Raw genomic sequence first — 25124 nt, forward strand, 5'->3', positions numbered from 1 at the left:
ATGCAGACGAACATTCGTGAAGAAACATTAATAGATGATGATCAGAAGAAAGTACTGATTAATGTAAGAGAAAAGGAAGAAGTGGAAAAAGAGATATTCAGACTTAAGGGCCAAGAGGAAGGAATAAAGGAGGAAATTAATTATGCTCTGGAGAACATGGAAGAAAAACGCCAAGTGATTGAAAGGCTTATCATGGAAATAAATACCCTGTTGACTCATTCGGAGATTGAAATTGTAGTTAGGCCAACTGGAAACGTGGAAGAAGGAGGTACTGAAAAAACAGAACCCAGAGATGTTTTGAGCAAAGTTTTCAAACACGACATAATTAAAGATAAAGAGCAAGACGTGAACGGCAAAAGCATGAAACAAGAATTTGGCTTGATGAAATTGGATGTTAGGAAACAAAAGCAAAGTCAGCAATCAAGAGATGATACACAAACACACAGCAAAGAGATGGAGGGAGGTTCTGATGAAGAAGATAAAGGAAGTCCTGTTATACAAAGATTTAGAGCAGAGATTTCTAGAACACAACAAATTACAAGAACGTTAAAGTTAAAACTTGAAAAGCAAGCTGAAAAAAGTAGCACTGACAAGAATTCCGAAAATAAAGATGGTGAAACTGAAGAATTGCTACAAAATGTGAAAGAGTTCCAAGAGATTTTGGAAGTGGTAAAAACTGCAGTAAAGCAACATGAAAAACATCTGAAAGAAGACATGAGCCCCATAACATCACTGAAAACTGCAGATAGAAAAAGGAAAAGAGAACTGGATCACAGGTTAGAAAAAACCTTGAGAGAGAGGGACAGTTTGGAAATCCTAAAAATAAAATTGCTCAGACAAACTGAAGAGGTTCAGCAGAAGTTGGAGAAAATGGCAAATGTTAAAAGCTCTTTAGAGAAAATAGCTGCCAAAACCAGACAGAAAAGTGAAGACATTGAGACTGATATGAAGGAAACTGAAGTAAAACTGAGACAGCTGGAAGACCTGAAGTGTACCATTGAAGCTACAAAACAAAAGATACTAAACATGTACATTTTAATATTTCGGGGAACAACAGAACTTGAAAAATGCAAGACAGAAATCAAGCAGCAAAAGGACAGAGAAACTGCAGTGGATACCATTGAGAGGGAAAAGAGAGATGTAAAGAAACGTGACAAAGATGAAACAGATACAAAAAGGGTCAAAATGGCAAAGACTAGAATGGGCAAAGAAACTGGGGAAATGGAAAATAAAATCTTTAGCCTCAAACCAGATAAGGAGGAACTGGAGGAGGATATGAAACCCAGAATGGACAGTTTGAATCAAAAAAGCAGTAAAACCGAGCAACCAAAAAAGGAAATAATTGACGAAGAGAAAATACTGGAGAAAACCACGAGAGAGAAGAATGAGTTACAAGAGTTGAGGAAAGAGCTGAAACGGAAGAAGGATGATTTTGTTGAAACTACTCCCATCCATGTACACAGAGAACATGAAAAACAACGTTTGAAAAAAAAAGATGTGAAAAGCGTCAGGAAGAAGATTGGAAAATTACACCAAAGCTCAAAGGTCACTCATTCCATTGTCACCATTCAAAACAAAATACAAACCATCCATCTAAATTTGAAAATTATTAGGAGAGATATGGGAATTCTGGAAAATGTAAATGGTCATTTAGGGGAACAAAGAGAAGGACTCATAGCAAACAAAGCTGCCAACATGAGTGTAAAGGACACAATGAACAGAATAAAATCACAGATAAAGATGGTGTTTGAAAAAATCACCACACAAGCAAAAGCAGAAATGGACGAAATGGGCCACAAACGTGATGATATCCCACAACTAAACGAGGAACTTAACAGACTAGAGGAAATGAAAAGAGAAAGACGGGAGATGGAAGTGTTGCAGTCTGAGTTGGAGATTACGAAAAGAGAGAACCAGCAAATTATCCGAAAATGCATTCTGAAAGAGCAGCAGGTTAAAAATGTGTGGACTGCGGTCAAAGGAAAGAAAGATGACCTCAAGAGGAAAACACGGAAGAGAAAGGAGGAGCATGATCAACGACTGGAAAGAATAATCAGAGAGAGGGATGAACTAGAGATTATGAAGCTGAAGTTGCAAAGAGAAATGGATAAGAGAAGAGGCCAAATGGTGGAGTCAAAGAAATTAGGCTTCGCAGATGTTCCAACTCCGGTTCAAAAACACTGGGAGGTCCTTCAGATGTGCATGGAGAAATATAAGCAAGTGAAGAAACTCAGTGAAGTTATGGTTGGAGTCATTAGAGACAAAAACCAGCACATCCAGGTCCAGGAAAAAATCATTACAAACACAAGGAAAGAAATGATAAATATCAACATGGAGATTAAAAGAAAAAAGGAAATGATGATCTGTGCATTAAAAAATATCCAGCAAGAGTATATACAGTTGGAACAAGCACGGATGAATATCAAAAAAGATATGAAGGAAGCCAACATTAAAGATCTGACTGCTCAAGTTCAAACACAGACAGAAACACTAGAACAACAACAACTCAAGGATGTTGAGTTCAAAAGAGAAAAACAACTGGAAACCATGAAAGTCAGTGTACTAACAGAACGAGAAGAACTGAAAGCTCTTGAGAAGAACCTCCACAAGAAGAAAGAAGAGGTTGAAGCTGCAATGAAAAGCATCAACACAGAAAAAGAACACCTCAGTCGGATGAAGATTGACATTGAGAAAGAAAAAGAAAAATGTAGGTTTGAAAATGAAAGAATGGAAGAAGAAAGGTCTCAGCTGAGAAGGAGAGAAGATCAACTCATGGATAAAATGAAATCAGTGGAAGATCTGAGAGCAAATCTGAGACACCTTCATGAAAGAATGAGTGAGGATATAAAACATAAAGTGGACAGGCTGCAACAGAACAATGAAGATGTTCTTAAACTGCACACAAGACTAGAAAAAATGGTTGAAGACACTGATGAACCAAAGCAAAACATGGCTTGTAACATTGAAAGGTTTCAGAGAGAACAAGAAAGTCTGACAAGAATACTGTCAGATATGGTCACCCAGAAAGCAGACGTGAAAAATGAATGGAAGCAAAGTCTTGAGTTAGAAAAACGTGATATTGATAAACTGAAAGATGAGTTGAAACAATACAGAGATGAACTTGACAGAGAGACTGAAATGATGAACATGGAAAAAATGGACTTGGAGCAGATGAGGTCTGACAACCAGAAACAAATCCAGTTATTGGAACAAGAGAAGCAAGAAATAAATGATATGAAAGACAAGTTGGAACTCACAAGCACAAAGCTACAAAATAACAAGGAACATGTAGAAAGCTTGTTTGATGAGATAAATACGGAGAAAAACATCATTAAAGATCTGAAACATCAGCTTCAAACTCAGAAAGCAAGCCTAGATGATGTCATGAACATGTTCACTTTAAAACAAAAGGAGCAAGAACTCAAGGATATTGAATTAAACAGAGAAAAACAACAACTGGAAACCATGAAAGTCAGTGCACTTACAGAAAGGGAGGAACTGAATGCTATGGAAAAGAACCTCCATAAGAAGAAAGAAGAGGTTGAAGCTGCAATGAAAAGCATCAATGCAGAAAAAGAACAGCTCAGTCAGATGAAGATTGACATTGAGAAAGACAAAGAAAAATGTTGGTTTGAAAATGAAAGAATGGAAGAAGAAAGGTCTGAGCTGAGAAGTAGAGAAGATCAACTCATGGATAAAATGACATCAGTGGAAGATCTGAGAGCAAATCTGAGACACCTTCATGAAAGAATGAGTGAGGATATAAAACATAAAGTTGACAGGCTGCAACAAAACAATGAAGATGTTCTTAAACTGCACGAAAGACAAGAAAAAATGGTGGAAGGCATGGATGAAGAGAAGGAAAACATGGCTCGTAACATCGAAAGGTTTCAGAGAGAACAGGAAGGTCTGACAAGTATACTGTCAGGTATGGTCACCCAGAAAGCTGACGTGAGAAATGAATGGAAGCAAAGTCTTGAGTTAGAAAGACGTGATATTGATAAACTGAAAGTTGAGTTGAAGCAATACAGAGAGGAACTTGACAGAGAGACTGAAATGATGAACAAGGAAAAAATGGACTTGGAGCAGATGAGGTCTGACAATCAGAAACGAACTGATTTATTGGAACAAGAGAAGCAAGAAATAAATGATATGAAAGACAAGTTGGAACTCACAAGCACAAAGCTACAAAATAACAAGGAACATGTAAAAAGCTTGTTTGATGAGATAAATACGGAGAAAAACATCATTAAAGATCTGAAACTTCAGCTTCAAACTCAGAAAGCAAGCCTAGATGATGTCATGAACATGTTCACTTTAAAACAAAGGGAGCAAGAACTCAAGGATATTGAAATCAACACAGAAAAACAACAACTGGAAACCATGAAAGTCAGTGCACTTACAGAAAGGGGGGAACTGAATGCTATGGAAAAGAACCTCCACAAGAAGAAAGAAGAAGTTGAAGCTGCAATGAAAAGCATCAATGCAGAAAAAGAACAGCTCAGTCAGATGAAGATTGACATTGAGAAAGAAAAAGAAAAATGTAAGTTTGAAAATGAAAGAATGGAAGAAGAAAGGTCTGAGCTGAGAAGGAGAGAAGATCAACTCATGGATAAAATGACATCAGTGGAAGATCTGAGAGCAAATCTGAGACACCTTCATGAAAGAATGAGTGAGGATATAAAACATAAACTTGACAGGCTGCAACAGAACAATGAAGATGTTCTTAAACTGCACACAAGACTAGAAAAAATGGTTGAAGGCATGGATGAAGAGAAGGAAAACATGGCTTGTAACATTGAAAGGTTTCAGAGAGAACAGGAAGGTCTGACAAGTATACTGTCAGATATGGCCACCCAGAAAACAGACGTGAAAAAAGAATGGAAGCAAAGTCTTGAGTTAGAAAAACGTGATATTGATAAACTGAAAGATGAGTTGAAACAATACAGAGAGGAACTTGACAGAGAGACTGAAATGATGAACAAGGAAAAAATGGACTTGGAGCAGATGAGGTCTGACAACCAGAAACAAACTGATTTATTGGAACAAGAGAAGCAAGAAATAAATGATATGAAAGACAAGTTGGAACTCACAAGCACAAAGCTACAAAATAACAAGGAACATGTAGAAAGCTTGTTTGATGAGATAAATACGGAGAAAAACATCATTAAAGATCTGAAACTTCAGCTTCAAACTCAGAAAGCAAGCCTAGATGATGTCATGAACATGTTCACTTTAAAACAAAAGGAGCAAGAACTCCAGGATATTGAATTCAACAGAGAAAAACAACAACTGGAAACATTTAAAGTCAGTGCACTTACAGAAAGGGAGGAACTGAATGCTATGGAGAAGAACCTCCATAAGAAGAAAGAAGAGGTTGAAGATGCAATGAAAAGCATCAATGCAGAAAAAGAACAGCTCAGTCAGATGAAGATTGACATTGAGAAAGAAAAAGAAAAATGTAAGTTTGAAAATGAAAGAATGGAAGAAGAAAGGTCTGAGCTGAGAAGGAGAGAAGATCAACTCATGGATAAAATGACATCAGTGGAAGATCTGAGAGCAAATCTGAGACACCTTCATGAAAGAATGAGTGAGGATATAAAACATAAAGTGGATAGGTTGCAACAGAACAATGAAGATGTTCTGAAACTGCACACAAGACTAGAAAAAATGGTCGAAGGCATGGATGAAGAGAAGGAAAACATGGCTTGTAACATTGAAAGGTTTCAGAGAGAACAGGAAGGTCTGACAAGTATACTGTCAGATATGGCCACCCAGAAAGCAGACGTGAAAAATGAATGGAAGCAAAGTCTTGAGTTAGAAAAACGTGATATTGATAAACTGAAAGATGAGTTGAAACAATACAGAGAGGAACTTGACAGAGAGACTGAAATGATGAACAAGGAAAAAATGGACTTGGAGCAGATGAGGTCTGACAACCAGAAACAAACTGATTTATTGGAACAAGAGAAGCAAGAAATAAATGACATGAAAGACAAGTTGGAACTCACAAGCACAAAGCTACAAAATAACAAGGAACATGTAGAAAGCCTGTTTGATGAGATAAATACGGAGAAAAACATCATTAAAGATCTGAAACTTCAGCTTCAAACTCAGAAAGCAAGCCTAGATGATGTCATGAACATGTTCACTTTAAAACAAAAGGAGCAAGAACTCCAGGATATTGAATTCAACAGAGAAAAACAACAACTGGAAACATTTAAAGTCAGTGCACTTACAGAAAGGGAGGAACTGAATGCTATGGAGAAGAACCTCCATAAGAAGAAAGAAGAGGTTGAAGATGCAATGAAAAGCATCAATGCAGAAAAAGAACAGCTCAGTCAGATGAAGATTGACATTGAGAAAGAAAAAGAAAAATGTAAGTTTGAAAATGAAAGAATGGAAGAAGAAAGGTCTGAGCTGAGAAGGAGAGAAGATCAACTCATGGATAAAATGACATCAGTGGAAGATCTGAGAGCAAATCTGAGACACCTTCATGAAAGAATGAGTGAGGATATAAAACATAAAGTGGATAGGTTGCAACAGAACAATGAAGATGTTCTGAAACTGCACACAAGACTAGAAAAAATGGTCGAAGGCATGGATGAAGAGAAGGAAAACATGGCTTGTAACATTGAAAGGTTTCAGAGAGAACAGGAAGGTCTGACAAGTATACTGTCAGATATGGCCACCCAGAAAGCAGACGTGAAAAATGAATGGAAGCAAAGTCTTGAGTTAGAAAAACGTGATATTGATAAACTGAAAGATGAGTTGAAACAATACAGAGAGGAACTTGACAGAGAGACTGAAATGATGAACAAGGAAAAAATGGACTTGGAGCAGATGAGGTCTGACAACCAGAAACAAACTGATTTATTGGAACAAGAGAAGCAAGAAATAAATGACATGAAAGACAAGTTGGAACTCACAAGCACAAAGCTACAAAATAACAAGGAACATGTAGAAAGCCTGTTTGATGAGATAAATACGGAGAAAAACATCATTAAAGATCTGAAACTTCAGCTTCAAACTCAGAAAGCAAGCCTAGATGATGTCATGAACATGTTCACTTTAAGACAAAAGGAGCAAGAACTCAAGGATATTGAAATCAACACAGAAAAACAACAACTGGAAACCATGAAAGTCAGTGTACTTACAGAACGAGAAGAACTGAAAGCTCTGGAGAAGAACCTCCACAAGAAGAAAGAAGAGGTTGAAGCTGCAATGAAAAGCATCAATGCAGAAAAAGAACAGCTCAGTCAGATGAAGATTGACATTGAGAAAGACAAAGAAAAATGTTGGTTTGAAAATGAAAGAATGGAAGAAGAAAGGTCTGAGCTGAGAAGGAGAGAAGATCAACTCATGGATAAAATGAAGTCAGTGGAAGATCTGAGAGCAAATCTGAGACACCTTCATGAAAGAATGAGTGAGGATATAAAACATAAACTTGACAGGCTGCAACAGAACAATGAAGATGTTCTTAAACTGCACACAAGACTAGAAAAAATGGTCGAAGGCATGGATGAAGAGAAGGAAAACATGGCTTGTAACATTGAAAGGTTTCAGAGAGAACAGGAAGGTCTGACAAGTATACTGTCAGATATGGTCACCCAGAAAGCAGACGTGAAAAATGAATGGAAGCAAAGTCTTGAGTTAGAAAAACGTGATATTGATAAACTGAAAGATGAGTTGAAACAATATAGAGAGGAACTTGACAGAGAGACTGAAATGATAAACAAGGAAAAAATGGACTTGGAGCAGATGAGGTCTGACAACCAGAAACAAACTGATTTATTGGAACAAGAGAAGCAAGAAATAAATGACATGAAAGACAAGTTGGAACTCACAAGCACAAAGCTACAAAATAACAAGGAACATGTAGAAAGCCTGTTTGATGAGATAAATACGGAGAAAAACATCATTAAAGATCTGAAACTTCAGCTTCAAACTCAGAAAGCAAGCCTAGATGATGTCATGAACATGTTCACTTTAAAACAAAAGGAGCAAGAACTCAAGGATATTGAAATCAACACAGAAAAACAACAACTGGAAACCATGAAAGTCAGTGTACTTACAGAACGAGAAGAACTGAAAGCTCTGGAGAAGAACCTCCACAAGAAGAAAGAAGAGGTTGAAGATGCAATGAAAAGCATCAATGCAGAAAAAGAACAGCTCAGTCAGATGAAGATTGACATTGAGAAAGAAAAAGAAAAATGTTGGTTTGAAAATGAAAGAATAGAAGAAGAAAGGTCTGAGCTGAGAAGGAGAGAAGATCAACTCATGGATAAAATGACATCAGTGGAAGATCTGAGGGCAAATCTGAGACACCTTCATGAAAGAATGAGTGAGGATATAAAACATAAACTTGACAGGCTGCAACAGAACAATGAAGATGTTCTTAAACTGCACACAAGACTAGAAAAAATGGTCGAAGGCATGGATGAAGAGAAGGAAAACATGGCTTGTAACATTGAAAGGTTTCAGAGAGAACAGGAAGGTCTGACAAGTATACTGTCAGATATGGCCACCCAGAAAGCAGACGTGAGAAATGAATGGAAGCAAAGTCTTGAGTTAGAAAAACGTGATATTGATAAACTGAAAGATGAGTTGAAACAATACAGAGAGGAACTTGACAGAGAGACTGAAATAATCAACCAGGAAAAAATGGACTCGGAGCAGATGAGGTCTGACAACCAGAAACAAACTGATTTACTGGAAGAAGAGAAACAAGAAATAAATGATATGAAAGACAAGTTGGAACTCACAAGCACAAAGCTACAAAATAACAAGAAACATGTAGAAAGCTTGTTTGATGAGATAAATACGGAGAAAAACATCATTAAAGATCTGAAACTTCAGCTTCAAACTCAGAAAGCAAGCCTAGATGATGTCATGAACATGTTCACTTTAAAACAAAAGGAGCAAGAACTCAAGGATATTGAAATCAACACAGAAAAACAACAACTGGAAACCATGAAAGTCAGTGCACTTACAGAACGAGAAGAACTGAAAGCTCTGGAGAAGAACCTCCACAAGAAGAAAGAAGAGGTGGAAGATACAATGAAAAGCATCAATGCAGAAAAAGAACAGCTCAGTCAGATGAAGATTGACATTGAGAAAGAAAAAGAAAAATGTAAGTTTGAAAATGAAAGAATGGAAGAAGAAAGGTCTGAGCTGAGAAGGAGAGAAGATCAACTCATGGATAAAATGAAATCAGTGGAAGATCTGAGAGCAAATCTGAGACACCTTCATGAAAGAATGAGTGAGGATATAAAACATAAAGTGGATAGGTTGCAACAGAACAATGAAGATGTTCTGAAACTGCACACAAGACTAGAAAAAATGGTCGAAGGCATGGATGAAGAGAAGGAAAACATGGCTTGTAACATTGAAAGGTTTCAGAGAGAACAGGAAGGTCTGACAAGTATACTGTCAGATATGGTCACCCAGAAAGCAGACGTGAAAAAAGAATGGAAGCAAAGTCTTGAGTTAGAAAAACGTGATATTGATAAACTGAAAGATGAGTTGAAACAATACAGAGAGGAACTTGACAGAGAGACTGAAATGATGAACAAGGAAAAAATGGACTTGGAGCAGATGAGGTCTGACAACCAGAAACAAACTGATTTATTGGAACAAGAGAAGCAAGAAATAAATGATATGAAAGACAAGTTGGAACTCACAAGCACAAAGCTACAAAATAACAAGGAACATGTAGAAAGCCTGTTTGATGAGATAAATACGGAGAAAAACATCATTAAAGATCTGAAACTTCAGCTTCAAACTCAGAAAGCAAGCCTAGATGATGTCATGAACATGTTCACTTTAAGACAAAAGGAGCAAGAACTCAAGGATATTGAAATCAACACAGAAAAACAACAACTGGAAACCATGAAAGTCAGTGTACTTACAGAACGAGAAGAACTGAAAGCTCTGGAGAAGAACCTCCACAAGAAGAAAGAAGAGGTTGAAGCTGCAATGAAAAGCATCAATGCAGAAAAAGAACAGCTCAGTCACATGAAGATTAACATTGAGAAAGAAAAAGAAAAATGTTGGTTTGAAAATGAAAGAATGGAAGAAGAAAGGTCTGAGCTGAGAAAGAGAGAAGATCAACTCATGGATAAAATGAAATCAGTGGAAGATCTGAGAGCAAATCTGAGACACCTTCATGAAAGAATGAGTGAGGATATAAAACATAAACTTGACAGGCTGCAACAGAACAATGAAGATGTTCTTAAACTGCACACAAGACTAGAAAAAATGGTCGAAGGCATGGATGAAGAGAAGGAAAACATGGCTCGTAACATTGAAAGGTTTCAGAGAGAACAGGAAGATCTGACAAGTATACTGTCAGATATGGTCACCCAGAAAGCAGACGTGAAAAATGAATGGAAGCAAAGTCTTGAGTTAGAAAAACGTGATATTGATAAACTGAAAGATGAGTTGAAACAATACAGGGAGGAACTTGACAGAGAGACTGAAATGATGAACAAGGAAAAAATGGACTTGGAGCAGATGAGGTCTGACAACCAGAAACAAACTGATTTATTGGAACAAGAGAAGCAAGAAATAAATGATATGAAAGACAAGTTGGAACTCACAAGCACAAAGCTACAAAATAACAAGGAACATGTAGAAAGCCTGTTTGATGAGATAAATACGGAGAAAAACATCATTAAAGATCTGAAACTTCAGCTTCAAACTCAGAAAGCAAGCCTAGATGATGTCATGAACATGTTCACTTTAAGACAAAAGGAGCAAGAACTCAAGGATATTGAAATCAACACAGAAAAACAACAACTGGAAACCATGAAAGTCAGTGTACTTACAGAACGAGAAGAACTGAAAGCTCTGGAGAAGAACCTCCACAAGAAGAAAGAAGAGGTTGAAGCTGCAATGAAAAGCATCAATGCAGAAAAAGAACAGCTCAGTCAGATGAAGATTGACATTGAGAAAGACAAAGAAAAATGTTGGTTTGAAAATGAAAGAATGGAAGAAGAAAGGTCTGAGCTGAGAAGGAGAGAAGATCAACTCATGGATAAAATGACATCAGTGGAAGATCTGAGAGCAAATCTGAGACACCTTCATGAAAGAATGAGTGAGGATATAAAACATAAAGTTGACAGGCTGCAACAGAACAATGAAGATGTTCTTAAACTGCACACAAGACTAGAAAAAATGGTGGAAGGCATGGATGAAGAGAAGGAAAACATGGCTTGTAACATTGAAAGGTTTCAGAGAGAACAGGAAGGTCTGACAAGTATACTGTCAGATATGGTCACCCAGAAAGCAGACGTGAAAAATGAATGGAAGCAAAGTCTTGAGTTAGAAAAACGTGATATTGATAAACTGAAAGATGAGTTGAAACAATACAGAGAGGAACTTGACAGAGAGACTGAAATGATAAACAAGGAAAAAATGGACTTGGAGCAGATGAGGTCTGACAACCAGAAACAAACTGATTTATTGGAACAAGAGAAGCAAGAAATAAATGACATGAAAGACAAGTTGGAACTCACAAGCACAAAGCTACAAAATAACAAGGAACATGTAGAAAGCCTGTTTGATGAGATAAATACGGAGAAAAACATCATTAAAGATCTGAAACTTCAGCTTCAAACTCAGAAAGCAAGCCTAGATGATGTCATGAACATGTTCACTTTAAAACAAAAGGAGCAAGAACTCAAGGATATTGAAATCAACACAGAAAAACAACAACTGGAAACCATGAAAGTCAGTGCACTTACAGAACGAGAAGAACTGAAAGCTCTGGAGAAGAACCTCCACAAGAAGAAAGAAGAGGTTGAAGATGCAATGAAAAGCATCAATGCAGAAAAAGAACAGCTCAGTCAGATGAAGATTGACATTGAGAAAGAAAAAGAAAAATGTTGGTTTGAAAATGAAAGAATAGAAGAAGAAAGGTCTGAGCTGAGAAGGAGAGAAGATCAACTCATGGATAAAATGACATCAGTGGAAGATCTGAGGGCAAATCTGAGACACCTTCATGAAAGAATGAGTGAGGATATAAAACATAAACTTGACAGGCTGCAACAGAACAATGAAGATGTTCTTAAACTGCACACAAGACTAGAAAAAATGGTCGAAGGCATGGATGAAGAGAAGGAAAACATGGCTTGTAACATTGAAAGGTTTCAGAGAGAACAGGAAGGTCTGACAAGTATACTGTCAGATATGGCCACCCAGAAAGCAGACGTGAAAAATGAATGGAAGCAAAGTCTTGAGTTAGAAAAACGTGATATTGATAAACTGAAAGATGAGTTGAAACAATACAGAGAGGAACTTGACAGAGAGACTGAAATGATGAACAAGGAAAAAATGGACTTGGAGCAGATGAGTTCTGACAACCAGAAACAAACTGATTTCTTGGAACAAGAGAAGCAAGAAATAAATGACATGAAAGACAAGTTGGAACTCACAAGCACAAAGCTACAAAATAACAAGGAACATGTAGAAAGCTTGTTTGATGAGATAAATACGGAGAAAAACATCATTAAAGATCTGAAACTTCAGCTTCAAACTCAGAAAGCAAGCCTAGATGATGTCATGAACATGTTCACTTTAAAACAAAAGGAGCAAGAACTCAAGGATATTGAAATCAACACAGAAAAACAACAACTGGAAACCATGAAAGTCAGTGTACTTACAGAGCGAGAAGAACTGAAAGCTCTGGAGAAGAACCTCCACAAGAAGAAAGAAGAGGTTGAAGCTGCAATGAAAAGCATCCATGCAGAAAAAGAACAGCTCAGTCAGATGAAGATTGACATTGAGAAAGAAAAAGAAAAATGTTGGTTTGAAAATGAAAGAATGGAAGAAGAAAGGTCTGAGCTGAGAAGGAGAGAAGATCAACTCATGGATAAAATGACATCAGTGGAAGATCTGAGAGCAAATCTGAGACACCTTCATGAAAGAATGAGTGAGGATATAAAACATAAAGTGGATAGGTTGCAACAGAACAATGAAGATGTTCTGAAACTGCACACAAGACTAGAAAAAATGGTCGAAGGCATGGATGAAGAGAAGGAAAACATGGCTTGTAACATTGAAAGGTTTCAGAGACAACAGGAAGGTCTGACAAGTATACTGTCAGATATGGTCACCCAGAAAGCAGACGTGAAAAATGAATGGAAGCAAAGTCTTGAGTTAGAAAAACGTGATATTGATAAACTGAAAGATGAGTTGAAACAATACAGAGAGGAACTTGACAGAGAGACTGAAATGATGAACAAGGAAAAAATGGACTTGGAGCAGATGAGTTCTGACAACCAGAAACAAACTGATTTCTTGGAACAAGAGAAGCAAGAAATAAATGACATGAAAGACAAGTTGGAACTCACAAGCACAAAGCTACAAAATAACAAGGAACATGTAGAAAGCTTGTTTGATGAGATAAATACGGAGAAAAACATCATTAAAGATCTGAAACTTCAGCTTCAAACTCAGAAAGCAAGCCTAGATGATGTCATGAACATGTTCACTTTAAAACAAAAGGAGCAAGAACTCAAGGATATTGAAATCAACACAGAAAAACAACAACTGGAAACCATGAAAGTCAGTGTACTTACAGAGCGAGAAGAACTGAAAGCTCTGGAGAAGAACCTCCACAAGAAGAAAGAAGAGGTTGAAGCTGCAATGAAAAGCATCCATGCAGAAAAAGAACAGCTCAGTCAGATGAAGATTGACATTGAGAAAGAAAAAGAAAAATGTTGGTTTGAAAATGAAAGAATGGAAGAAGAAAGGTCTGAGCTGAGAAGGAGAGAAGATCAACTCATGGATAAAATGACATCAGTGGAAGATCTGAGAGCAAATCTGAGACACCTTCATGAAAGAATGAGTGAGGATATAAAACATAAAGTGGATAGGTTGCAACAGAACAATGAAGATGTTCTGAAACTGCACACAAGACTAGAAAAAATGGTCGAAGGCATGGATGAAGAGAAGGAAAACATGGCTTGTAACATTGAAAGGTTTCAGAGACAACAGGAAGGTCTGACAAGTATACTGTCAGATATGGTCACCCAGAAAGCAGACGTGACAAATGAATGGAAGCAAAGTCTTGAGTTAGAAAAACGGGATATTGATAAACTGAAAGATGAGTTGAAACAATACAGAGAGGAAATTGACAGAGAGACTGAAATGATGAACAAGGAAAAAATGGACTTGGAGCAGATGAGGTCTGACAACCAGAAACAAACTGATTTATTGGAACAAGAGAAGCAAGAAATAAATGACATGAAAGACAAGTTGGAACTCACAAGCACAAAGCTACAAAATAACAAGGAACATGTAGAAAGATTGTTTGATGAGATAAATACGGAGAAAAACATCATTAAAGATCTGAAACTTCAGCTTCAAACTCAGAAAGCAAGCCTAGATGATGTCATGAACATGTTCACTTTAAAACAAAAGGAGCAAGAACTCAAGGATATTGAAATCAACACAGAAAAACAACAACTGGAAACCATGAAAGTCAGTGTACTTACAGAGCGAGAAGAACTGAAAGCTCTGGAGAAGAACCTCCACAAGAAGAAAGAAGAGGTTGAAGCTGCAATGAAAAGCATCAATGCAGAAAAAGAACAGCTCAGTCAGATGAAGATTGACATTGAGAAAGAAAAAGAAAAATGTAAGTTTGAAAATGAAAGAATGGAAGAAGAAAGGTCTGAGCTGAGAAGGAGAGAAGATCAACTCATGGATAAAATGACATCAGTGGAAGATCTGAGAGCAAATCTGAGACACCTTCATGAAAGAATGAGTGAGGATATAAAACATAAACTTGACAGGCTGCAACAGAACAATGAAGATGTTCTGAAACTGCACACAAGACTAGAAAAAATGGTCGAAGGCATGGATGAAGAGAAGGAAAACATGGCTTGTAACATTGAAAGGTTTCAGAGAGAACAGGAAGGTCTGACAAGTATACTGTCAGATATGGTCACCCAGAAAGCAGACGTGACAAATGAATGGAAGCAAAGTCTTGAGTTAGAAAAACGGGATATTGATAAAACAAAAGATGAGTTGAAACAATATAGAGAGGAACTTGACAGAGAGACTGAAATGATCAACAAGGAAAAAATGGACTTGGAGCAGATGAGGTCTGACAACCAGAAACAAACTGATTTATTGGAACAAGAGAAGCAAGAAATAAATGATATGAAAAACAAGTTGGAACTCACAAGCACAAAGCTACAAAATAACAAGGAACATGTAGAAAGATTGTTTGATGAGATAAATACGGAGAAAAACATCATTAAAGATCTGAAACTTCAGCTTCAAACTCAGAAAGCAAGCCTAGATGATGTCATGAACATGTTCACTTTAAAACAAAAGGAGCAAGAACTCAAGGATATTGAAATCAACACAGAAAAACAACAACTGGAAACCATGAAAGTCAGTGCACTTACAGAAAGGGAGGAACTGAATTCTGTGGAAAAGAACCTCCATAAAAAGAAAGAAGAGGTTGAAGCTGCAATGAAAAGCATCAATGCAGAAAAAGAACAGCTCAGTCAGATGAAGATTGACATTGAGAAAGCAAAAGAAAAATGTAAGTTTGAAAATGAAAGAATGGACGAAGAAAGGTCTGAGCTGAGAAGGAGAGAAGATCAACTCATGGATAAAATGACATCAGTGGAAGATCTGAGAGCAAATCTGAGACACCTTCATGAAAGAATGAGTGAGGATATAAAACATAAAGTTGACAGGCTGCAACAGAACAATGAAGATGTTCTGAAACTGCACACAAGACTAGAAAAAATGGTCGAAGGCATGGATGAAGAGAAGGAAAACATGGCTTGTAACATTGAAAGGTTTCAGAGAGAACAGGAAGGTCTGACAAGTATACTGTCAGATATGGTCACCCAGAAAGCAGACGTGACAAATGAATGGAAGCAAAGTCTTGAGTTAGAAAAACGGGATATTGATAAACTGAAAGATGAGTTGAAACAATACAGAGAGGAACTTGACAGAGAGACTGAAATGATCAACAAGGAAAAAATGGACTTGGAGCAGATGAGGTCTGACAACCAGAAACAAACTGATTTATTGGAACAAGAGAAGCAAGAAATAAATGATATGAAAAACAAGTTGGAACTCACAAGCACAAAGCTACAAAATAACAAGGAACATGTAGAAAGATTGTTTGATGAGATAAATACGGAGAAAAACATCATTAAAGATCTGAAACTTCAGCTTCAAACTCAGAAAGCAAGCCTAGATGATGTCATGAACATGTTCACTTTAAAACAAAAGGAGCAAGAACTCAAGGATATTGAAATCAACACAGAAAAACAACAACTGGAAACCATGAAAGTCAGTGCACTTACAGAAAGGGAGGAACTGAATTCTGTGGAAAAGAACCTCCATAAAAAGAAAGAAGAGGTTGAAGCTGCAATGAAAAGCATCAATGCAGAAAAAGAACAGCTCAGTCAGATGAAGATTGACATTGAGAAAGCAAAAGAAAAATGTAAGTTTGAAAATGAAAGAATGGACGAAGAAAGGTCTGAGCTGAGAAGGAGAGAAGATCAACTCATGGATAAAATGACATCAGTGGAAGATCTGAGAGCAAATCTGAGACACCTTCATGAAAGAATGAGTGAGGATATAAAACATAAAGTTGACAGGCTGCAACAGAACAATGAAGATGTTCTGAAACTGCACACAAGACTAGAAAAAATGGTCGAAGGCATGGATGAAGAGAAGGAAAACATGGCTTGTAACATTGAAAGGTTTCAGAGAGAACAGGAAGGTCTGACAAGTATACTGTCAGATATGGTCACCCAGAAAGCAGACGTGACAAATGAATGGAAGCAAAGTCTTGAGTTAGAAAAACGGGATATTGATAAACTGAAAGATGAGTTGAAACAATACAGAGAGGAACTTGACAGAGAGACTGAAATGATCAACAAGGAAAAAATGGACTTGGAGCAGATGAGGTCTGACAACCAGAAACAAACTGATTTATTGGAACAAGAGAAGCAAGAAATAAATGACATGAAAGACAAGTTGGAACTCACAAGCACAAAGCTACAAAATAACAAGGAACATGTAGAAAGATTGTTTGATGAGATAAATACGGAGAAAAACATCATTAAAGATCTGAAACTTCAGCTTCAAACTCAGAAAGCAAGCCTAGATGATGTCATGAACATGTTCACTTTAAAACAAAAGGAGCAAGAACTCAAGGATATTGAAATCAACACAGAAAAACAACAACTGGAAACCATGAAAGTCAGTGTACTTACAGAGCGAGAAGAACTGAAAGCTCTGGAGAAGAACCTCCACAAGAAGAAAGAAGAGGTTGAAGCTGCAATGAAAAGCATCAATGCAGAAAAAGAACAGCTCAGTCAGATGAAGATTGACATTGAGAAAGAAAAAGAAAAATGTAAGTTTGAAAATGAAAGAATGGAAGAAGAAAGGTCTGAGCTGAGAAGGAGAGAAGATCAACTCATGGATAAAATGACATCAGTGGAAGATCTGAGAGCAAATCTGAGACACCTTCATGAAAGAATGAGTGAGGATATAAAACATAAACTTGACAGGCTGCAACAGAACAATGAAGATGTTCTGAAACTGCACACAAGACTAGAAAAAATGGTCGAAGGCATGGATGAAGAGAAGGAAAACATGGCTTGTAACATTGAAAGGTTTCAGAGAGAACAGGAAGGTCTGACAAGTATACTGTCAGATATGGTCACCCAGAAAGCAGACGTGACAAATGAATGGAAGCAAAGTCTTGAGTTAGAAAAACGGGATATTGATAAACTGAAAGATGAGTTGAAACAATATAGAGAGGAACTTGACAGAGAGACTGAAATGATCAACAAGGAAAAAATGGACTTGGAGCAGATGAGGTCTGACAACCAGAAACAAACTGATTTATTGGAACAAGAGAAGCAAGAAATAAATGATATGAAAAACAAGTTGGAACTCACAAGCACAAAGCTACAAAATAACAAGGAACATGTAGAAAGATTGTTTGATGAGATAAATACGGAGAAAAACATCATTAAAGATCTGAAACTTCAGCTTCAAACTCAGAAAGCAAGCCTAGATGATGTCATGAACATGTTCACTTTAAAACAAAAGGAGCAAGAACTCAAGGATATTGAAATCAACACAGAAAAACAACAACTGGAAACCATGAAAGTCAGTGCACTTACAGAAAGGGAGGAACTGAATTCTGTGGAAAAGAACCTCCATAAAAAGAAAGAAGAGGTTGAAGCTGCAATGAAAAGCATCAATGCAGAAAAAGAACAGCTCAGTCAGATGAAGATTGACATTGAGAAAGCAAAAGAAAAATGTAAGTTTGAAAATGAAAGAATGGACGAAGAAAGGTCTGAGCTGAGAAGGAGAGAAGATCAACTCATGGATAAAATGACATCAGTGGAAGATCTGAGAGCAAATCTGAGACACCTTCATGAAAGAATGAGTGAGGATATAAAACATAAAGTTGACAGGCTGCAACAGAACAATGAAGATGTTCTGAAACTGCACACAAGACTAGAAAAAATGGTCGAAGGCATGGATGAAGAGAAGGAAAACATGGCTTGTAACATTGAAAGGTTTCAGAGAGAACAGGAAGGTCTGACAAGTATACTGTCAGATATGGTCACCCAGAAAGCAGACGTGACAAATGAATGGAAGCAAAGTCTTGAGTTAGAAAAACGGGATATTGATAAACTGAAAGATGAGTTGAAACAATACAGAGAGGAACTTGACAGAGAGACTGAAATGATCAACAAGGAAAAAATGGACTTGGAGCAGATGAGGTCTGACAACCAGAAACAAACTGATTTATTGGAACAAGAGAAGCAAGAAATAAATGATATGAAAAACAAGTTGGAACTCACAAGCACAAAGCTACAAAATAACAAGGAACATGTAGAAAGATTGTTTGATGAGATAAATACGGAGAAAAACATCATTAAAGATCTGAAACTTCAGCTTCAAACTCAGAAAGCAAGCCTAGATGATGTCATGAACATGTTCACTTTAAAACAAAAGGAGCAAGAACTCAAGGATATTGAAATCAACACAGAAAAACAACAACTGGAAACCATGAAAGTCAGTGCACTTACAGAAAGGGAGGAACTGAATTCTGTGGAAAAGAACCTCCATAAAAAGAAAGAAGAGGTTGAAGCTGCAATGAAAAGCATCAATGCAGAAAAAGAACAGCTCAGTCAGATGAAGATTGACATTGAGAAAGCAAAAGAAAAATGTAAGTTTGAAAATGAAAGAATGGACGAAGAAAGGTCTGAGCTGAGAAGGAGAGAAGATCAACTCATGGATAAAATGACATCAGTGGAAGATCTGAGAGCAAATCTGAGACACCTTCATGAAAGAATGAGTGAGGATATAAAACATAAAGTTGACAGGCTGCAACAGAACAATGAAGATGTTCTGAAACTGCACACAAGACTAGAAAAAATGGTCGAAGGCATGGATGAAGAGAAGGAAAACATGGCTTGTAACATTGAAAGGTTTCAGAGAGAACAGGAAGGTCTGACAAGTATACTGTCAGATATGGTCACCCAGAAAGCAGACGTGACAAATGAATGGAAGCAAAGTCTTGAGTTAGAAAAACGGGATATTGATAAACTGAAAGATGAGTTGAAACAATACAGAGAGGAACTTGACAGAGAGACTGAAATGATCAACAAGGAAAAAATGGACTTGGAGCAGATGAGGTCTGACAACCAGAAACAAACTGATTTATTGGAACAAGAGAAGCAAGAAATAAATGACATGAAAGACAAGTTGGAACTCACAAGCACAAAGCTACAAAATAACAAGGAACATGTAGAAAGCTTGTTTGATGAGATAAATACGGAGAAAAACATCATTAAAGATCTGAAACTTCAGCTTCAAACTCAGAAAGCAAGCCTAGATGATGTCATGAACATGTTCACTTTAAAACAAAAGGAGCAAGAACTCAAGGATGTTGAATTCAACAGAGAAAAGCAACAACTGGAAACCATGAAAGTCAGTGCACTTACAGAAAGGGAGGAACTGAATGCTATGGAAAAGAACCTCCATAAGAAGAAAGAAGAGGTTGAAGCTGCAATGAAAAGCATCAATGCAGAAAAAGAACAGCTCAGTCAGATGAAGATTGACATTGAGAAAGAAAAAGAAAAATGTAAGTTTGAAAATGAAAGAATGGAAGAAGAAAGGTCTGAGCTGAGAAGGAGAGAAGATCAACTCATGGATAAAATGACATCAGTGGAAGATCTGAGAGCAAATCTGAGACACCTTCATGAAAGAATGAGTGAGGATATAAAACATAAAGTTGACAGGTTGCAACAGAACAATGAAGATGTTCTGAAACTGCACACAAGACTAGAAAAAATGGTCGAAGGCATGGATGAAGAGAAGGAAAACATGGCTTGTAACATTGAAAGGTTTCAGAGAGAACAGGAAGGTCTGACAAGTATACTGTCAGATATGGTCACCCAGAAAGCAGACGTGACAAATGAATGGAAGCAAAGTCTTGAGTTAGAAAAACGGGATATTGATAAACTGAAAGATGAGTTGAAACAATACAGAGAGGAACTTGACAGAGAGACTGAAATGATCAACAAGGAAAAAATGGACTTGGGGCAGATGAGGTCAGACAACCAGAAACAAACTGATTTATTGGAACAAGAGAAGCAAGAAATAAATGACATGAAAGACAAGTTGGAACTCACAAGCACAAAGCTACAAAATAACAAGGAACATGTAGAAAGATTGTTTGATGAGATAAATACGGAGAAAAACATCATTAAAGATCTGAAACTTCAGCTTCAAACTCAGAAAGCAAGCCTAGATGATGTCATGAACATGTTCACTTTAAAACAAAAGGAGCAAGAACTCAAGGATATTGAAATCAACACAGAAAAACAACAACTGGAAACCATGAAAGTCAGTGCACGTACAGAAAGGGAGGAACTGAAAGCTCTGGAGAAGAACCTCCACAAGAAGAAAGAAGAGGTTGAAGCTGCAATGAAAAGCATCAATGCAGAAAAAGAACAGCTCAGTCAGATGAAGACTGACATTGAGAAAGAAAAAGAAAAATGTAAGTTTGAAAATGAAAGAATGGACGAAGAAAGGTCTGAGCTGAGAAGGAGAGAAGATCAACTCATGGATAAAATGACATCAGTGGAAGATCTGAGAGCAAATCTGAGACACCTTCATGAAAGAATGAGTGAGGATATAAAACATAAAGTTGACAGGCTGCAACAGAACAATGAAGATGTTCTGAAACTGCACGCAAGACTAGAAAAAATGGTTGAAGCCATGGATGAAGAGAAGGAAAACATGGCTTGTAACATTGAAAGGTTTCAGAGAGAACAGCAAAATCTGATAATACGGTCAGATATGGTCACCCAGAAAGCAGACGTGACAAATGAATGGAAGCAAAGTCTTGAGTTAGAAAGACGTGATATTGATAAGATGAAAGATGAATTGAAACAATACAGAGAGGAACTTGACAGAGAGACTGAAATGATGAACAAGGAAAAAATGGACTTGGAGCAGATGAGGTCTGACACCAAGAAACAAATCCATTTATTGGAAGAAGAGAAGCAATATATCAATAATATGAAAGACAAGTTGGAACTCACAAGCACAAAGATACACAATAACAAGGAACATGCAGAAAGCTTGTTTGAAGAGATAAATATGGAGAAAAACATTATTAAAGATCTGAAACTTCAGCTTCAAACACAGAAAGCAAGCCTAGATGATGTCATGAACATGTTCACTTTAAAACAAAAGGAGCAAGAACTCAAGGATGTTGAGTTCAAAAGAGAAAAACAACAACTGGAAACCATGAAGGTCAATGTACTTCCAGAAAGAGAAGAACTGAAAGTTCTGGAGAAGAACCTCCACAAGAAGAAAGAAGAGGTTGAAGATGCAATGAAAAGCATCAATGCAGAAAAAGAACAGCTCAGTCAGATGAAGATTGACATTGAGAAAGAAAAAGAAAAATGTTGGTTTGAAAATGAAAGAATGGAAAAAGAAAGTTCTGAGCTGAGAAGGAGAGAAGATCAACTCATGGATAAAATGAAGTCAGTGGAAGATCTGAGAGCAAATCTGAGACACCTTCATGAAAGAATGAGTGAGAATATAAAACATAAACTTGACAGGCTGCAACAAAACAATGACGATGTTCTTAAACTATACGCCAGACTAGAAAAAATGTTTGAAGCCATTGATGAAGAGAAGGAAAACATGGCTTGTAACATTGAAAGGTTTCAGAGAGAACAGGATTCTCTGATAAGTATACTGTCAGATATGATCACCCAGAGAGCAGATGTAAAAAAGGAATGGACGCAAAAGGCTAAGTTAGAAAAACAAGATTTTGATAATCTAAAAGCAATGCTGATACAAGACAGAGACAATTTGGACAGAACGGCTGAGATGACGACCAAGGAAAAACTGGACTCAGAAGTGGTGAAATTTGACATCCAGGAACAAATCGAGATGATAGAACAAGAGAAGCAAGATATGAAAACCATACAAGATCTAAAAAACAAGAACAGGTATACTGAAAGCGTATTTGATGAGATAAATACAGAGAAAACAAAAATTAAATATCTGAAAGTTCATGCTCAAACACAGACAGATGAAGTCATGAACATGTTCACCTTAAAAGAAAAAGAACAAGAACTCAAGGATGTTGAGTTCAAAAGAGAAAAACAACAACTGGAACCCATGATGGTCAGTGTACTTACAGAAACAGAAGAACTGAAAGCTTTGGAGAGGAACCTCCACGAGAAGAAAGAAGAGGTTGAAGCTGCAATGAAAAGCATCAACGCAGAAAAAGAACAGCTCAGTCAGATGAAGATTGACATTGAGAAAGAAAAAGAAAAATGTTGGTTTGAAAATGAAAGAATGGAAGAAGAAAGGTCTGAGCTGAGACGGAGAGAAGATCAACTCATGGATAAAATGAAATCAGTGGAAGATCTGAGAGCAAATCTGAGACACCTTCATGAAAGAATGAGTGAGGATATAAAACATAAAGTGGACAGGCTGCAACAGAACAATGAAGATGTTCTTAAACTGCACACAAGACTAGAAAAAATGGTCGAAGGCACTGATGAACAAATTGCTTGTAACATTGAGAGGTTACAGAGAGAACGGGAAGGTCTATCAAGTATATTGTCAGATATGGTCACCCAGAAAGCAGACGTGAAACGTGAATGGACGCAAAAGTTTGAGTTGGAAAAACAAGATATTGATAAACTAAAAGCACTGCTGATACCAGACAGAGACAGTGTGGAGAGAATGGCTGATATGATAAACAAGGAAAATCTCCTAAAAAAGGAAAAAGATAAGTTGGAAATCACAAAGACAGATCTTACGAAGAAGAAAGAATATGCAGATAATCTCATCAACAAGATAAACAGAGAGAGAGACCATATTAAACAACTGACACTTCAAGTTCAGACAGAAAGAGAAAAGTTGGAGGATGTCATAAACATTATTACCTTAAAACAAAAGGAACACAAACTCAAAGATGTTGAGTTCAAAAGACAAAAGGAACAGCTGGACACCATGAAGAACATTGTAATGTCAGAAAGACAAGAACTGGAAGTTCTGAGAAATCTCAGCATGAGGAAAGAAGACGCTGGAGCTGAACTTCTGATAGGAAAGGACAGAATGGAAGGAGAAACATATGAGCTTAATGCGACAGGAGATGAACTCATGGATAAAATGAAGTCAGTATTAACACCAAGCGTTAGTCTTCAACAGCTTAATGAAAGTGAGGTGATGATAAACAAAATGGAGACATTGCAACAAAACAGTGACGATTCACTAGCTGATGTTCACATGGACAGTTCTGAACGTCTGGTTAAGTCTGAGGAAGATAAAGGCAGGTACTTGAAACCTGAAAGGGAAATTCAAAGAATAGCAGCAGAAAATGAAGTGGAAAATAAACAAAAAGAGAGGCTGTTAGAAGAGAAAGATGATTTCAAAGATGAGGAAATGTTCAAAAGAGATCGTTTGCGAAACATGTGGAAGGACACTCAAATGGAACGAATAGAAATTAATCATATCAAGAGTAGAGGTCAAGACCTTAGGAACAACCTGGAGAAGAGATTGAAGGTAATCAGTCAGTGTGTTAAGAGAACATTGTTACCGAAAGGAAAGACACCAACGGCGAAGACAAATCTGGAACAATTAGAAAGTAAAACCTTATCTCACAGTGATCGTGATATATGCAACAAATCATTTAATGAAAAATACACCGAGCTCCAGCAACTTAAGGTGAGCCTTCTCGGTGAGATTGATAAACTCAGCATCAGAGAAAAAATGTCCAGGACACTGACTACCAGTGACAAAGCCAATCAAACAGTTCAGGTGGACAAAGCCACAGGTCCTGCAACAGAGCAGGAGACAGAGCTCACCTCAGATAAAACCAGAGAAGAACAAACGACGATAGAAAGAACTGAAGCACCTCCAGTGGCTCCCAGTGGACTACTCTGTCAGCTCAGGCATTACTGCTACCGCTGCTGCTGTCCTTGTTGTTCATGCTGTCAACAAGGAGAGATGAGAGACGGGTCATAACCACTGTCACTATCATTGTGGTTGTTTCTGTCACAAGTTTCTTCTTTTCCTAAATTTGATTCCACTGTGTGTATTACAATAGTTCAATAAAACCTTTTAGTTAGTTAGATATGTATTACATTGTCTGGAAATTATTGTGTATAACTGAGATACTTTTGTTACTTTTGTTGAAACACATTTGTTGTTTTACCAGACTGTGTACATTGTGATAGGTTTGTATATAGTCTACAGACTACTGCGATATGTGTTTGAAAAACAGCATTTAATAGAGTGCTTTATAGCCATTTACATGTGTGCTTGATTTTAAGTTCAGAGTCGGAAGTAAGAAACCATAACTACAAAAAAATATTTATGATTTTATCTTCTCTCAAGTTTATTTTTTGACTTTATTGAAGTATAGTTACTAATAATTATTATTTGCTAATTATTTAAATACGTTGCTTATGTAAAAGATTTGTGGGACAGCTCTGCACACATTTATGCTTAAATTATAATATATATATTTGAATAAACTGTTGAAAACAATTCATGTGATAAATAAAGCATTATCTTATCTTAAA

At 37.0% G+C, this 25124-nt stretch overlaps 1 protein-coding gene across 1 annotated transcript in view; it reads left to right on the top strand.

Annotated features, from left to right (window-relative positions):
- LOC311502595 (uncharacterized protein) overlaps window positions 1-25124 on the top strand; it is a 29253-nt gene extending 4129 nt beyond the window's left edge. The window contains exon 5 of the mRNA XM_084564900.1: window positions 1-25124. Coding sequence (XP_084421026.1) covers window positions 1-24564 — 24564 coding nt within the window. The 3' untranslated portion in view covers window positions 24565-25124.

The sequence above is a fragment of the Chelon labrosus genome (assembly GCF_963514085.1).
Source record: "Chelon labrosus genome assembly, chromosome: 17".
NCBI lineage: Eukaryota > Metazoa > Chordata > Actinopteri > Mugiliformes > Mugilidae > Chelon > Chelon labrosus.